This window comes from Rattus rattus, chromosome 11, assembly GCF_011064425.1.
Source record: "Rattus rattus isolate New Zealand chromosome 11, Rrattus_CSIRO_v1, whole genome shotgun sequence".
Taxonomy (NCBI): domain Eukaryota; kingdom Metazoa; phylum Chordata; class Mammalia; order Rodentia; family Muridae; genus Rattus; species Rattus rattus.
In genome coordinates, this window is record NC_046164.1 from 14730821 (window position 1) to 14748883 (window position 18063).

Here is an 18063-nt window from a genome sequence, read left to right on the forward strand (position 1 = left end):
GAGAAGAGAGGACTTGTTTCATCTTCAAGCTTATAGTCTGTCATCCAGGGAAGTCAGGGCAGGGATTCAAGTCAGAATCCTGGTCGTAGTACTTGATAAGGAACAGTTCCCAAGCTGTTTACTGGCTTACTCTTTGTGGGTTATTTATCATGCCTTGCTCAGCCTGCAATCTTATAGCACCCAGGACCACCATCCCTGGGGAAAAGGCCTGTAGTCCCAGCACTCAAGTGGTAGCAAGAGCTCTTTGAAAGCAGTTAGGCCTCCAATTTTCATTGTATTTTAAATACATAATTTTTTTTCAAATGAATTTGAGATAGGCAGCACAGTTTTTAATTCTGGAAGAGATGGTGAAATCGCTGGTTACATCTTTGTACTGACTCTTTAGTCTATTAATGTATTTTTGTAAAGTATAAGGTCATCACCTCAGGTAGCAGAGAAAGGTTATGACAAGTAAACAAATACTAAACATTATATATTATTATACATAATATTTAATTATATACTATATTACATACATTGTATTATTATAACTGAGTTGCACTCTACCTTATTATTTGAGTTAGGATCTGTCATTAAGCCTGGGGCTTTCTGATCAGCTAGATTGGATGCCCAGTGAGCTCCATGAATACTCTGGTTGTCCTCCCCCATTCTGGACATGTGTCAGCATGCTGGTTTTTATGTGCATGCTGGGGATCTGGCCTCAAGCCCCCATGCTGTGCAGTAGACTGTTAGGCAACTGAGCTGTCTCTGCAGCTACTGTTTTTTGCATTTTAAACTGTGCAAATCAATGACATTAAATGTGTTCCCAAGCTGTACAACAATATCACTCTAGTGCATAACTAAAGTTTTCCAGAATCCTAATGAGGCTGAGAATATTTAAACTACTTTGGTTCCCAACAGGGTACACTCATGTTGCACCTACCCAGGAGCTCTAGATTCACGAATGAAACACACACACACACACACACACACACACGACAGTTAATTTTGATCAGCCTTGACTAGGTCAAAGGCTGGTATTCTTAATCCTCCCTGGGGGTAGCATACATTTCCCTTAGTACTCCTGGCTTAATAACTTCTATATCCACACTTCATCTCTGTTACCCCAGACACAAACAGGGGTGTGGCTTCTATGAACACTTACTCTTATTCTCATATGTTGGCTGGGACCATAGGTCTCATCTCTCATTCTCCCATCATGGTCATATGCCTCTTCTTCTTGTCTTCCTCCCTTGCCTGGAAATACTAAAAGACCCTCCTGTAGGTGATGTCATACAGATAAAATCAGGTACAAGATAGAACAAGGCTTGTCATTGGACGAGAAGGAAGGATGGGCGGGGAAGGAAGAGGAGGAAACTGGAACGGGAGACAGAAGAAGCCACGGCGAGAACATGGAGGCTGATGTTAAGATTCTGCTCTGTGTATTTACAGGTTGTTATGAATATTCTTAAGGGATGGATGTGTATAGGGCTTTGTATGTTTAGGTGGGCAATTATATCTTATCAACTGGATCAGAAGTTATTGTGTTGTGTGTTCTTTCATGTGGCGATTTAAGTTTAAGAGAGTGTGTGGCAACTAGAGACACTAAGCCACCACGGAATTGGGATGTGTGTTTCTGGCAAGATAACTACCAGATATCTTGGAACACTGTGGTGCCGGATCTAGTAGTGGATGAAAGACAGCCTTTTTTATAATTTTACAGCAACACCCTCCTCTATCACCCTGCCCAGCTATTGGCCATTGACTCTTTATTGACTGTTGGGAGCGATGCCCTTGAAGCCCTCCATTGTTGATGTTATTATTATGGTTAGCATTAAGTATGACTGGGTTCATGGAAAATCCCCAGCCAGCTGCAAAAGACTAATACAAATCTGGTGGTCAAAAAGAATAATAATATGATACGTCAAGATGTGATGACCTGTAACCTTTCTGAAAAACCAACATCCTGCTGACCAATAGATATGACAAACCTGTGAACTTTCTAACATCCTGTCAACATCAGCCGATTCCCTCACCACACGAATACTGTGTCCTTGGCCTGCATAAATGTTTCTTACTTCCCCCCTCCCTCTGTTACCCATGTTATGGTTTAAATTCAGCCTTGGGGAAAAATAAAAATGTCGCCTTGATCAGACTCTTGTGTCCTTCTTCACATTCCTTGTCCCCCATTCTCTTCCAGGTACACCCGGACCCCATCGCTTACAATTGACCATTCAAAAACCAATTTGGGGGGTTGGGGATTTAGCTCAGTGGTAGAATGCTTGCCTAGCAAGCGCAAGGCCCTGGGTTCAGTCCTCAGCTCTGGAAAAAAAAAAATCAGCTCCAAAAACCAATTTGGGACATGGACCTTTAGCATTTGTACTTGCAGATTCCTGATTAGAATCAATTCACAACATCCTACAGAAAATTTTATTTTCTTAATTAATCAGTTTCTCTCTCTTCTCCTTGTCCAAGACTCTGGTATTCTTGACTCCACTCCATCCATGAATGATGACTCTAAATGTATAAGTAAAATAATACTTCCTGTCCCTTTATATCAACCTCATTCACTGGTATAATGTGGTCAAAGGTCTTGTCATAACATATGTGTACGATACTCTATGTCTTTTTACAGTAAAATAATATCCCATCGTATGTTGACACCACATTGTATTGTCCATTCATCCTTTCCTTTCTAATAGATTTCCAAATTTATCCATCTTAATAAAATCATGACATAGCTGTTCACAATAAGAATTCAGTGTGACACAGAACTCTTAGGTTTCTCAACAGGGGAAAATCACCCAATGTTGACATTTGACTTCTAGCTGCCATATGTGAACCCAGACCTGAATGCACACAGGCACACATGCACATGAACTGGTATGTATAAGCACACACACACACACACACACACACACACACACACACACACACACACACACACACACACACACTCACTGCCCTATGCACACATACAACAGATAAAATGGGAAGATGGTAAATTTTGTGTTATATATAAGTACATCACAAGGAACGAGGGGTAGGAATTACACCTTGCCTTTATATTTGAGCTCCATTGCCAGACCAGGAATATCTGGGGGTTTTTTTTGTTTGTTTGTTTTTTTGTTTGTTTGTTTTTTATGCAGAAAACATGCCCATATCATGATGAGAGCTGCTCGCACAGCTAATGCTACAGCAACAGACTGTAGAGAAAAGGCACTGTCTATTATTATTGACATTTTACATGGCCATTAGAACACAAAAATAGATGCACCAATAAAAAGTTGGTGCAGGTATCCAGCTCACAAGAGACAAAAACTGAGGGGTTTGCTCCATAAGAGTCAGCGTGTGAAGCTTTGCTCTATGAAGAGAAAGACAAAGATTCTGTGGCAGTGAATGAACACACTTCCTACTTGTTTCACAAACAAAACTAAGAAGGTGAAAATAGTCAGGTGAACACAGAAAGAAGGGGAATAGTAAAACCAAAGGGATGAGTTTCTAGAGTACCACATGTAATGGAACCAAAGTACTCGGAGGGGTTGGGGATTTAGCTCAGTGGTAGAGCGCTTGCCTAGCAAGTGCAAGGCCCTGGGTTCGGTCCCCAACTCCAAAAAAAAAAAAAAAAAAAAAAAAATAAAACAAAACAAAACAAAAAAAAACAAACCCAAAGTACTCGGAGACTGAGAAGCCTTACAGAACTTGGCAAAGAAGCCATCCATTCCTAATGGCCCTGCAGGAGTCAGGTAAGAAAAACTGTAGAATCAACTGCAGAATTCATGAGATCCAGTTGTTAAAGTCCTCTCAGCCTGGGCCTGTGGCTCAGTGTCAGAACTGAAGAGATTCAGGGCTTCCCACATCACTGCCCACAGCCCAGGAAAATGTGTAGGGCGGAGCCTGAGGGACACTACAGAGTGTATTTAGTAAGTTTCAAGTCTCTGGGTGGCAGAACATGGGTGCACTTATTACACCTACACATCAAGGTGTCTACTGAGGCTTTCTGGGTTTCTGCTATGCAGGTTTCCATCTCAATAAGGTATATGATAAAGGAATTTTAAAAAAGTCCTACGTTGGGCTGGAGAGATGGCTCAGCGGTTAAGAGCACTGACTACTCTTCCAAAGGTCCTGAGTTCAAATCCCAGCAACCACATGGTGGCTCACAACCATCTGTAATGGGATCTGATGCCCTCTCCTGGTGTGTCTGAAGATAGTACAGTGTACTCATGTACCTAAAATAAATAAATCTTTAAAAAAAAAAAAAAAGTCCTACATTTAGCTAATCTGCTTATGGCTGTATAGTTATTGTTACACTTTTATTGCTGATTGCCCAGATTAACTAGTAATCCCTAATTAATATTTCCCACACGGTATAACTTTCTCAGGGTATATCACAGTCTAGCCTAGAAGTAGGTGCCACATACTCCACATACTCCACATACTCCAATGTGCTGTTTTCTTGTTTTTCCAGTTAGGTTGACAAATCTTCTCTGAAACTTGACACAGGAATGGAATGCTTAACTCTTGACAGTCAGAGGAGCTGGCTTTCTGATCCTGCTGAGGATGTCCTAGGGCTCCGCCTCATGCTCTGGGCATGTAGACTCTCCAGTGATCACTAAGACAGGGCCGTGGTTCTGTGCCTGCTCTAATACAGTGCATATGGCCTGTTTCTGCCCCTCCCCCCATCCTCCCATGGGTCCCAGCATTTCAGCCCCTTCCCACCACAGCTGTCCCGGCAGGGCTGTGTAATCTAAGTTGAGCTACAGGGGAAAACACAAGGTCCCAGCATCCGGAGAGCCTTGGAGACACAGGGACACTCATCTGACCAGTAGGCCAGTCAGAGTGGTTGGGTGAGCTCAGTAAGGGGCCAGGTGAAAATTGTCTGCAATTTACCTGATCCCAGTATGAAGCCACAAAAACAAAACAAAACCAACCAAACAAACAAACAAACAAATAAACAAAAAACCCTGTTCCCTAAAGGCTTTATTTAATTGGTAATATTCTGGGGACCCTTCCACATGTGGGATAGATTTTACACTCCATTTCAGGTTTAGTACTATGCTGTGAAATTTATCCACCTGGGTCCCGGTGGGAATGAGGGGGATGCCTACTGAGTGCTGTGATGGGAGCACAGACAAGAAGGGAAGTCATGATTTGGTGAGCACTGGGTCACTGCCCACAAAGGAGTGGAGCAAGAAGGTAATCAGAGCTGAGCTGGAGTGGTAGGTCTTCCCAGGGGCTGGCTGAGAAGACAATGTGTAAACTCTTGGAGTACATGAACAATTGTTACAGAAATGCGCAGATCTATAAAAATTACAGATCTCAGCAGCTAGTGTTGCACATAACGACAAGATCATGTTTTATCTCCTTGATGCCATTTCCTCAGCAGGGAATGTCCTGCTCTTCCTGAAAGTCACTATAGCTATGATTTGTTCCAATTTTATCTACCTTTTAAAGAAGTGAGTTGTTAGCAACAGTTTTTAAATTTCACTTTCTCAGAGCATCACAGCTCTGATCAACTATTTGTTCCCATTCTGCAGTGTCTCTGAAGAATTAATAGTTTTATTCCTTTTTTCTCAAGTGTTTTGATTATTTTTTTTCTCTTTAGAGGAATTTCTTCTTTAGCTTACTCTCCCCACTTACTATGTAATTTCTTTGAACACCTATTCCTGCTTCTGCTGTCCACTGCCTAAAGAGAATCTTGCAAATCCTTTCAGAGTGAGCCCTGACTAGTCAAGGACAAATGAAAGCAGACAGAGCAGACAGGGACAGAGAGAGAGAGAGAGAGAGAGAGAGAGAGAGAGAGAGAGAGAGAGAGAGAGAGAGAGTTGAGTTGACTGATCAACACTGAGGTTAGGCGTGGTTACAACAAAAGAAGGGCAGGAGAGGAAACAAGTAGAAAGCTGTCTTGCTTTGACTGTAGTTTCCATTATCAGTAGGAACAAATGTTATCGATGTTAAATGATCAATAAATGTCCAAACTAGAAAATTTAGGGGTTCAGAGAACAAAGCAATCAAGTATCTAGTTTAGGAGAGAAATTAATTTTTTTTTCTTTTTTTCGGAGCTGAGGACTGAACCCAGGGCCTTGCGCTTGCTAGGCAAGTGCCCTACCACTGAGCTAAGTCCCCAACCCATTAATTTTTAGAAACCAAATTTCTATATTTACACAAGCTCAACCAACAGAGGGCTTGACAAGTTGGCATGGCTGTGTCTAATAGGAATGCTGTTATTCCAATCTTAAAGAGCACCACCAGGGAGAAAAGGCACCTGTTTTGCTTTACTACATATGTCGAGTGTGTGGAGTTTTGTCCATAAAGCCTATTTCACCATTTTAAAATAATTCTTGAAATTATAATTAAACCATGTAAGCTTCCTTCCTTTTGCTAAATCTCAAACCCTGGGATAAATGGTTAAAGTGCCCATGTAACAGACCGCAGCAGGCCTGGCTCTCAGGTTCTCCCAGAATCCCTACCTGTTACAGTCTATGACTGGCAAAGCCATCCTGGATTCCATGTGTCGGGCTTCACTTCTTCTGGCTGCTTTTCCTTATGTAATCCACCCAAATTTGCTACCTGTTTTTTTTGTTTGTTTGTTTGTTTGTTTGTTTTCTCTATCATTTACCCACATCATTTCTTGTTCTGGTTTCCACTCTTTTCCATCCTCTCTTCACATGGCTCAAGTTCATATGTGCTCTGGACTCTCTCAGATGTCCCTGGTTCTAACTCCTGTCCCCTTTATCCACAATAAACTTTCTACTCCACCTTTTTTTTTCCCCCTTTTTTCAGAGCTGGGGACCGAACCCAGGGCCTTGCACTTGCTATGCAAGTGTTCTACCACTGAGCTAAATCCCCAACCCCCTACTCCACCTTTTTTAAGGAGTGCCATGTCCTGCCTTTTTTATTTCTTTTTACATTCATCTCCCATTAACCACTCTTTGCTTTCACATTTATGGCCACTTCTTGCTTGAACTGTTGCTCATTTTTGAATTTGACTGAAGTTTGGGTATAGGACATCCCAAGATATGAGGTAGAGATGCTGCACTGCACATTGAGTGCGGAATGAAATGTGGACGCAAAAATCCCCGCGCCTTGCATGATGGACAGTTGTTGTTGGAAAGTGGAAGATTCTGTGAAAATAAAACTTCACCAGACAAGGGCTGTGTTTGCCTCTAGTCTGGAAGGGCAGATCAGGGAAGGCCTGTCTGACTCATTTGAGCTGTATTCCTCCAGTAGGAGAGCTGATAATGTCTTGTGTCCAAGCTGGGAGGTTACACTATTGAAGGATCTGGGCAGGTCTAGAAGTTAGGAGCACCCGTGGGAGGTAGCTTGCAGGCTCCCTCTTGAATTTTTCCTCTGATGCAATTCTAGGTAGGTGTGAGGGAGGCCTTAAGCCGTGCGTGTGGGTGGAGGGATGTGTGAAGAAACAGGAAGGACAGGATGGCTAAGGCGTCAGAGTCCAATCAGCTGGAATTGGGGTGTACTGTTCAACAAACAGCCTGGGGTTCTGTTGGTACATATGATAACCTGGGCAGAGGCCCTTGGTCTTTGAGCCTCACTCACTTTGAAACTGTGTGGAGGGGGACACTCTACAGCTCTGGGCACAGGAAGCTATGCTGCTTATAATATCCCTGTGCATTGTGCGGAACAGGCATTACTTCTGATGTGCAGTGGGAAGACAGATTTGAAAATTGAAGATCTGGTTTCTAGTAGTTCCTAATATTGCATTCCATGTTCAGGGTTGTGTGATAAATTTTACTAGGAATTTGGAAACTGTTAGAAAAAAAAAAGGTGATGGGGACCATCCTTCAGCAACATTTGATTAGAATCCTTTTCCATTTCCACTAATACCAGCCACAATCACATGTGGAATTAAATTTCAGGGCTCAAAGGGTGTTTTGAGTTTCAGAGGCTTTTTTCAAGTGTTCATGGTGCTCGGCAGGAAGTAGACATTAAAATGTTCTTCAACACTGTTTTGCGTTCGGGCTTCTGACGGGTTGTGACTTCCTAAAATCTCAAAGAGGCATGAGGGGGTGTAGAGCCATAACCACCATTCTGATCACCTCCACGCAGAGACATCTGTAGAGCCTGGGGCCTCTCAATTTGGAAGAAAGATCAGGAATAGATTGACATGGAGAAATATAACATTTAAAAGTCACTTTGAGTTATTTGCGGAAGTTCTGAAGACTAGGTATTATTAATTTCTATATACATGGGCTCATAGGTAACATTGTTCAAGTTAATGTTTAAAGGACTATACCCTTCTAAAGGATCCCTACAATCAGTGCCCTATTGTTCATGAAGCAGCATACAATAAGAGCTAAACATGTCAGGCTGACTCTCCCATCTGATTTAAATCTCTAACAGCACTGCCACTTGTCGCAGGGATGTAAGAGCTTCAGCCATTTGTCTCCATTACAAGTTGACATAGAAAATGAGCAGAGAAGGGCACAAAGTGTAACTAAAGCATTACCTTTCAAAGGGTTGTTATAATGGTCATTTGTTGGTGTATGGAGAAGACAGCATAAATATAAAACTTTTTCGACCCAGAGTTGTCAGGTTGATGAGAATCAAATAGCCATTACAGTATGCTGTAAATTTCAGAAGGTTGTTTTATTAGGATGCAAATAGAACTTTCTGCCCATGATTCAGAGTGCATGAAAAATTGAAATGGGATTAAGAAACATACTGAATTGTTTTTGTTTGGATTTAAATAATTACAGTGAATGATCATTGAGCAAAAATGTGATAGATTTACACAAGGGACTCATTTCTTTCTCTTCTTCTAGTAAAAAATCATACCCAAATTGCAACACTTTCATATTTATATATGTTTCTATACACCTTGCTGAGAGTAAAACATCTGATTTCAGAGATCTACACAGAGCTTAGGAACAGGCTTGGCATGAACTCTCCTGTGATGGTCATCCTCTTCAGGAACAGCATGAGAACTGTCTCTGTCAAAATCATGCTTTGCTTGTCTTCACCATTTTGCTTTTCTTTCTTCATTACTTTCCCCCTTTCTTTGCACTTTCATTCAAGACATATTAAATTAAATTTCCATTGAAACTAGATTCTTGTCTTATATATCAGGACCACTCCTCCTTCCATTCCTTCTTGTTAACTTTCCTCCTCCTCTCATATCTTCCTTTCCCAAAGGTCCCCACCCCATCTGTTTTATCTTTAGAAGACAGCAGATTTCAGAGACGATAGCCAAGTAGAGCAAAGCAAATAGAAAAGACATGTTGAAAGTCCCCAATATGAAGCTGTACAGGGCAAGCCAATAGGAAGAAAAGAGCATCAAGATCTGATCAAGCAAAGGAATCAGAGCCATACTTCCTCCCAGTGTTAGGGTTACCACAAAACACCAAGCTAATCACCATAGCACATAAGTTGAAAACATGGCTGAGACCCATGCAAACCCCTTTTTGCCATCTAAGTCTCTGGGAGGTTTCTAAAAGACCAAGGCAGTGTAAGGATTGGTTTCCCACAAATGTCTAGCTCCTCAGGTTACACCAAATATTAGCTGGCCATTCAAAAATTTCCTTATCGCCTTGGCTCAGCACATTTTATAGGCAGAGAGTAGGTGGAGGACGTTATAGTTGTAGTGTGTCCATGATAATCTTTCTGTGGCCCATGAACTACCTTCTCTCCACATAGAGACTAGAACATAGGGGTGAAGGCTCCAAGCCTGCACCCCCTTGATTTTCACATTTAGTGAACTGTGTGGAAGTTCTTCAAAACAATGTCATCCTGTGGTCAGGTTTCAGAGAGCAAACTATTTTCCTAGAATCAGGATGGGTAGTTTAGAGACCTCCTTGGCTCACACCACAGTGAACTATACACCTGTTCCCAACACTGAAAACTTGCTATTTATAAGGATGGCCATTTCAGACACTGTCCTCCCTTAATATCAGTGCTCCCTAGAGTCACACTCAGAATTCCATGAGAGTTGCCAGTGCCTTAAGTTTGTTTGTTTGTTTTTTTTACTAATCTGCAAATGCCTTCTAATTCCATCCCTAATCCCTGTATCTTCTTCTCATCTTAAATCACCATCTCCAAATGATCCCTAACACTTTCCATTTAGCTCAGTCTACCCTTAGAGTCTATTCTATTTGCTCTTTTCATAAAGATGGATGTGTCCCCACTATATGCCTTCTCCTTACATAACCTCTCTGCGTCTGTGAATGATAGCTTGATTAAAGTTTACTTAAGAGCTAATATCCACTTATTAGGGAATATATAACATTTCCATCTTTTTCTGTCTGAGTTACTTCATTTAGAATGATTTTACTCTAGTCACAATCATCAGACTGTTGTCATGTATTCATTTCATGTTGTCATATTTTTAGCAGCTAACTGATACTCCATTGGGTAAATGAACCACATTTTGTTTATCCATTTTTTTGCAGCTATGGGACATTTAAGTTTTTCTTAGCTTCTCGCTAGTACAAAGAAAGATGCAGTGAACCTAGCCAGCCTGTTCAGAGGCAAAAGCCTCCATATTCTGAGGCTAGAATAGCACAGCAAAGCTATGCTAGAGAGGAACAGTGCTCACAGAGGCTGATGGGTGACTCTCCCTTGGTGTTGTCTGAATTTTTTCTCTGTCCTTTCTATGAGAATTGTCACAATAATACATCTATCTGTTAAATCTTATATAATGAACAGGTAGCATTGGCTAGTGTTCTGGATGCTTTTTTGTGTCAGCTTGACAGAAGCTGGAGTTACCACAGAGAAAGGAGCCTCCCTTGAGGATATTCCTCCATGAGACCCAGCTGTAAGGCATTTTCTCAACTAGTGATCAAGGGGGGAGGGCCCAGCCCCTTGTGAGTGGTGCCGTCCCTGGGCTGGTAGACTCTGGTTCCATAAGAAAGCAAGCTGAGCAAGCCAGGGGAAGCAAGCCAGTAAGTAACACCCCTTCATGGCCTCTGCATCAGCTCCTGCCTCCAAGTTCCAGTCCTGACTTCCTTTGGTGATGAACAGCCATGTGGAAGTGTAAGCTGAATAAACTCTTTCCTCCTCAACTTGCTTCTTGGTCATGATGTCTGTGCAGGAGTAGAAACCCTGACTAAGACAAGTGGAAAGCAATCTGCATTCTTGGTGTCGTTTACTTCATTTTCAGTTAACATACTATGCTACAGGATGAAAATAACATAGTCATTTCTGCCCACCATTCTTATCATTTAAGCATGTTTCTGTATGATGTTGAGCTAAAATGCCCTTAAATATGTCTGCTTCTACACTGTGACCATGTTCAGACAAGGACCAGTAGCAAGCAACCCTTTATGTGAACACAACCAGAATCCCTATTCAAAATCTCAGGGCTTCCTTAATTTAACAAAATCATTGTTTGGAAATGAGTCTGAAGCAGTCTTGCCTGCCAACATAAAAAAGAAATCTTCCTCAGCTCCTCTTTCTTGCCTGTTGTGATTGTTATTCTTGAGAGCCAAGTTGACTGCCTATGGCATTAACTAAAGCCAGAGAGTTGAGTACTGAGGGGGTTTTAGTTTCAATATAGCTTATGAAGTGGGAAACCCTTCTATATTCTGAAGCTTTTGAGAGTTTAAGATCCACCTCAGTTAGATACTTTTCCTCTGTCTATGTAGTGCTGGGATCAAGTCCATGGCCAATCTAACCAGCTCGCTCTTGTTTTTTTTTTGTTTTTTTTTTTTTAATTTACCTTTACTTTTTAAAAAAAAAAAAATTATTCACTTTTCATTCCGCTTTCACCCCCACCCACCACCCTCTCCCACAATCTTTCCCCCATTCCCTCCTGTCCCCTTCTCCTCTGAGTAGGAAGCCACTTCCTGGGTATTACCCCAATCCTGGCACATCAACTCTATGCTAGGGTAAGCAATTCCTCTGGCACTAAGGCCAGACAAGGCAGCCAAGCTATATATAGGCAACAGCTTTTGGCATAGCCCTTGTTTTAGTTATTTGGGATCCAACGAAGGCCCAGCTGCATATCTATTGCATATGAGCAGGGAGTCATAGGTCCAGCCCATGGATATTCCTTGGTTTTGTTTAAAACTCTGAGAACCCCAAGTGTCCAGGTTGGTTGATTCTCTTGGTCTTCCTGTGGAGTTCCTCTCCCCTGAGAGGCCCACGATGCTTCCTCCTATTCTTTCATAAAAGTCCTCAAGCTCTATCAACTGTTTGGCTGTGTGTGTCTGGATCTGAATCAGGTGTTGCATGGAACCTCTCAGAGCACAACATGGTCCTGTCTGCAAGCATAACAGATGATCATTAATAATATTAGGGATTGGTGCTTGCCCATGGGATGCTTCCCAAATTGGGCTGGTTATTGGTTGGCCATTCTCTGAGTCTCACCTCCATGCCCCATGCATGCATTTGTTGTAGACAGGATATATTTTGGGTTGACATTATTGGTGGTGGGTTGGTCTCTCTATTGCACCACTAGGGTTCCCGCCTGGCTACAGAAGATATCTTATTCGGGTTCAATAACCCCAGTGTAGTGAGTCACAGCTAAGTTCACCCATATTGGTTCTTGATAACCTCAATTGCCCTAGGCTTCTGTCTCTTCCTGGAGATGTTCCCCATCTCCTCACCCCTCTCTGTTGTAGATTTCTAGTTATTTTCTGGCCATCTAGCCATTTCTCCTGTCCTTCTCCACACCTGATCCTTCCTGAATCACCCATTCTCCTTCCCGTCTCCTCTCCCTTCTAAGTCCTCACCTCCACCTGCCTGTTATGACTGTTCTATTCTCTCCTTTAAGTGAGATCTAGGCATCCTTGCTTGATTAGCTTCTTTGGGTTTGTGGAGTATAGCATGGTACCTGAATTACATAGCTAGTGTTTCCTGATAAGTGAGTACAATACCATGCATGTCCTATGGGGATTGGGTTACCTCACTTAGGATTATATTCTCAAGTTCCATCATTGGCCTGGACTATTCATGATGTCTTTGTTTTTTGTTTTTTTTTTTCTTGGTTCAAATTGTTTTATTTCCATCTTTAATACTAGTCCAAAACAGACTGATACACATGAGCATAGTTTAAATGTAACAAAGAAAAGAGTTAAACTATATACATTAAGGAAAAAGGAAAGAAAACCTTTTTTATACCAACCTTTTCCTATTAATGCAGTTTCTGATTAGACCTAAACATGTCTCTTTCTCAATTTAATTTAGGATGAAGTAATAGAACTTTTATGATCAACTTCATAAACTGTCTTTAAGGAGAAAACGAATTTTTAAGTGGGTGTCACCATATTTACCAGTGAACTGGCTGCATGGTTGCCTTGTCTCCTTGAACTAACAAGATCAAGTCCATGAGGCCCTCGGGGAACTCAATGGCTGTGATACCCAAGGGGAGGGCACATACCACACATCACAATGATGAAAGTTAATGCTCTTACCCTCTGAGTCCATGTAAAAAAACTTATTACTCTCATTCAAACTAACTGAAGTCAAACAGTTAAAAAGTCAGAATGAAGAATAAAACTATTTTCTTTTCACAGAGAGGAGGGACACTCCTTCAGCTCCATTTAAAGTGAATTCTGTGCTGAGTCCCTGCTCCTTCAGAACAGTAAACTGAAAGTCAGTTATTGCTAGCAAAGCTCCAGGGGTCCCTTTCCTACCTCAAAGATGTTCCACACAAAAAGGCTATTGGTTTGACTTGAAGCCCTCTGAGGAAGTTGTGTGGAGGTGGAGGCAGGCTGGCATTCAAAGCCTATCCTATCCTCTATGAGCTACCCTGTCCTGGTGTCCCCAGGTGGCAACTGACCACCTTTGCTATCTCCGAGAGCACCAGAGCAGAGATTGTTATGTGGTCCCACTGGGAAGAAGAGGCACCACGCTTTGCTGACCAAAACCTACTGAGCAGTCAAAAGTCCAGAGGATCAAAGCTCAACTGGCCAGAAGAGCAGCTTTGGAAATATCTATCTATTCAAGGGGTGTGGGAAAGCCAGGGCAGTGGTAGGTTGAGTAGGGCAACACCTCTGACACATGGGCAACAGTGACTTGGGCAAAAGCATGTAAGTGAACAGCTGATAAGGCCATGGTTACTGCTACCACCTCCTGGTATCTATGCTTGGGCAGACATTAGGCAGTGGGAACTGAAAAACTGAGGGTTGGAGGGCACTGTAGACAACACAGGACACATCTTAGCAGGAAAGAAAAGACACTCAAATACTTGCTCGTCCTATTAGCCTTGAATGCTCTGTGCCAGGCAAAGAACTTTGGAGCGTGGGTAGGGTTCCTGAGAACAGTTGGTGAATAGAGATGGGGTGGGATGGGCACTGCTCCCACAGGCGACACTGGGCTGAGGATACTAGCAGTGCTACATCTTCCAGATTGCTGAAGAGCAAGTGAAGAATGGGCTTTATTGCACTTTCTCATTCTTAGGAAACAGGTTGCCCTGCAGGTTGTCTCTTGATTTGCAGAAAACACTGCACATCAATGATAAGTTTCAGGCATAATCACAGGTCACCTCTGCTCTCATGGGAAGGAAAACTAAGTCCACCAGCTAGGCAGTTTATGCACTGGTATCCTTGGACTAGATGGACTGTCTGGCCAGGTCACTGTTTGGCAGGCAGAATAGCTAACTGGCAGGTGCCTTGGGAATGTTCTGCACCCACAAGAACTGGGGCAAACTTTCCCAACAGGGTAACTTCTTGACCAACACATAAGCTCCATAAAGAGGCTAGAGCCATGATGCTCAACTGCAATATGCCTGACTCCTTTTTTCCAACTCTGGGTTCAGACCACCCAGAGGGGTAGAGATGCTGAGCTGATCTGGGAGGATCCCTGGATCGTGCTCCATAGCATCAAACTGGAGATAACAAAAGGATGTAAGGGGTTGGAAAACAAAAGACCAGTTTACATCAGACATTGATTTTTGAAAGTCTTTTTGAGCTCAGGAAACTGGAGGCAGATACCATGCAGAAAAGCCAGCCCGGTTGTCTGTCCATTGGTCTATCCTGAGCAGTTGTGAACATTACATATATAAATGGGATGGTACCGTTTATGGTTGATCTTTTTCCTACAAGTTGGGCAAGTGTTAGCATTCTTAAGGGAATCACGGAGGCACTGGCTACAGAAGACGTGGCCACATTCTGTAGAAACAATGAGACGCCCATTCTGCACAATCTCAGGGTACCCGTCCATGCAGATCGGACAACTGACGGTGCCCGAGGGCCTAAGTCCAGTAGTCCCTTCATCCTTGGTGCTTCAAGGAGTATGGGTAGTCACGTATACGTCTTTGTCCTTAGACAGTTCTTCATCATCACTGCTCACCACACAGCTATCAGCATGGTCTTGGTGCAACCTCCTCCCATTTCTCCTTGGGCTTCTCCTTTCTTCAACAATCACAACAGAGTCATTGTGAGTCAGGTCCACAACCACAGGCTCTAAAGATTCACAGGTGAGGTCCACGATTTCATCTCCAACAGTTTCCACAAGTTCTATGGGTTCCGCTTCCAAGGAAATCTCAGGGGTTGAAGTTGTTTCCCGAGTTCGCTTCTGGGTTTGTCTAGAATTCACAGCTCCACCACGCCGCTTTCTTTGAGGATTTCTTGTACTCATTGTGCTCTCTGGCTTCAATCCACAGAATAGGAAGTGATCTACACCAAGGTTTATGGTATGGTAGAATGTTCTCAATCTCTCATGCCCACTGAATACTCATCCTGTGGTTCACAATTTGGAGCCAACTAGATGTTCAGAATGTCTAAATTTTGGAGTTGGTGTTATCAGCCAAATGCCTTGGCCACTGCGCTCGAGCAAGGACACACCTAATCCAGCAGCCGCTGAGGAGACCTGCTCAAGCAAGACTCCACCGTCTAACGAAGACCCACTTCTGCTCGTCGATGTCTTTGTTTTTAATAGCTGAATAGTATTCCATTGTGTAGATGGACCACATTTTCTTTATCTATTCTCCAGTCAAGGGACATCTAGGTTTTTCCCAGTTGCTAGCTTTTAGGAATAAAGCTGCTAGGAACATAGTTCAGCAAATCTGTGATAAAATCCAACACCCCGTCATGTTCAAGGTATTTGACAATTTTGAGATAAAGGGCATATTCCTAAACATAACCAAAGCAGGATGAAGCAATCCAATAGACAAGATCAAGCTAAATGGAGAGAACTGTAATGTTCACTGTATGGACAAAACCAAGTGGCTTTTTCTTTATCTATTCAGTATGGACTCCAATTTCAAGCCACAATAAAAAAAAAGCTAAAGGGGATCAAGGTGTGACAAATTAAACAGGAAGAAGTCGAAGTATAACTATTTGCCAAGGGTGTGATAGTATATGAGAGTGACCCCAAAAATTCTATCAGAGAATTCCTGCAGCTGATACACAGTGTCAGCAATGTGGCTGAATGCAAAATTAAATACAAAAAATAACAAAACAGGGCTGGAGAGATGGCTCAGTGGTTAAGAGCACTGATGTCTTCAGAGGTCCTGAGTTCAATTCCCAGCAACCACATGGTGGCTCACAACCATCTGTAATGGGATCGATGCCTCTTCTGGTGTATCTGAAGACAGCTACAGGCTTATATATAATAAATAAATCTTAAAAAAAAATAACAAAACAGTTGCCCTCTTTATAGAAATGATAACTGGGCTGAGGAAGTAACAATGGAAACGACAATAGCCTTTACAATAGCCACTAATAATATAAAATATCTTGGTGTAACTAACCACTCAACTGAAAGACCTGTAGGACAAGTACATTATATCCCTGAAGACAGAAATTAAATAAGATTTCAAAAGATGGAAAGGTCTTCCATGATCATGAATAGATAGATTTCATACTAAAACTGGACATATTAAAAAAGCTCATTGCTTTTGTAGCTACCAATTATTTATACAACATCTATGATGTACCCTTTGTATTGTTGATCTATTTCCTTGTCTCTTTATGTCTGTTAATTGACATTTTTCTTGCAAGGGTATATATAATTCAAAAGGTGAAGAAATGAGAGATTTGAACAGTATTATTCAGTTTTCTTTTACAATGACTTTGTGATTACAACTTCTGTGGCAGTAAATAAGTGTGGGAAACACCAGAATAATGTGTATGTATTGTCAAATACATGTTTAATATATGAGCACCATGATTTCCTTTGTACACATGAATGTGATACTGGAGAAGGCAGTTACATATGATGATGTACATTTGAACTTCACTTGGGATGAATGGGCTTTGCTGGATCCTTCCCAGAAGAGTCTCTACAAAGATGTGATGCTGGAACCTCACTGCTATAGGTAAGGCTGTTACTGTTGTTTCCATTTTTAAATATGGGGCAACTGATTTTGTTGGTTGCTTGCTTCATTGCTTTTTTTGTTGATATGGATGCTCTTTTATAATTTCAATTGAGAAGGAGGGAGAATGAGGTGAATTAATCAGGCATGTTTCTCAGGTTCACTTAAGACAGTACCTTAAAATTTTCATAAATTCCAGTAATGTCATTCATTTTTCTAGTACTATGTTTTAGGCTATTACCTGGAAGAGGAAGTATTGCAGAAAATTGTCAAAATTCTAAAAGACATGGAAGGTAATTTTTATGTGCATGTTGATCCAAATATCCCTCTCTAGAAATCTTAATGTTTTCTTGAAGTTTAGTTAAAAGCATCAGCGTAAATCAGCAGAGCTATAAGGATATTACAAATGCATGTGCTTCTGTGCCAGGTATTCGATTAGTGTTTGCAAGGCATTCCTTTCAGATGGAAACAATGCCTTAACAAGTAGTACTATTTCAAGCAGAGCCAAAGTAACGACACTTGGTAGAACTGCCACTCTCTTTTTTCTTATAACACACACACACACACACACACACACACACACACACACATATATATATATATATATATATGTATATGTATACACATATATATATTTTGAACATGTGAAGTGTATATATCCAAAACCATCTAATAAGCAAACAGTGCATAGTAAAGCACTCATAGACTTGTAATAAGTTGGTTAACTTTAGTTCAAAAGAGTTAAGAAAGAAAGTTGTAGAAAAAAGTTAATCAACCACATATCTATGATGAACAAAATGTCAAACTATGGGAATGCAATGTGGATATATTTTACTTTTTGTTCTTCCTTTCACAGGTGTATTATAAGG

The 18063-nt window shown here is 41.6% G+C and overlaps 2 protein-coding genes across 5 annotated transcripts in view; both read right to left on the minus strand.

The window, feature by feature from the left end:
* The window catches only part of LOC116912744 (zinc finger protein 431-like), a 70200-nt gene that overhangs the window by 24728 nt on the left and 27409 nt on the right, over positions 1 to 18063 (minus strand). The gene's annotated exons all lie outside the window — the stretch shown is intronic.
* On the minus strand, positions 14824 to 15696 carry LOC116912747 (E3 ubiquitin-protein ligase RNF4-like). Its single transcript, XM_032916895.1, is given in 1 exon segment — positions 14824 to 15696. A coding segment is annotated over 1 exon segment (609 nt). The 5' UTR covers positions 15517 to 15696; the 3' UTR covers positions 14824 to 14907.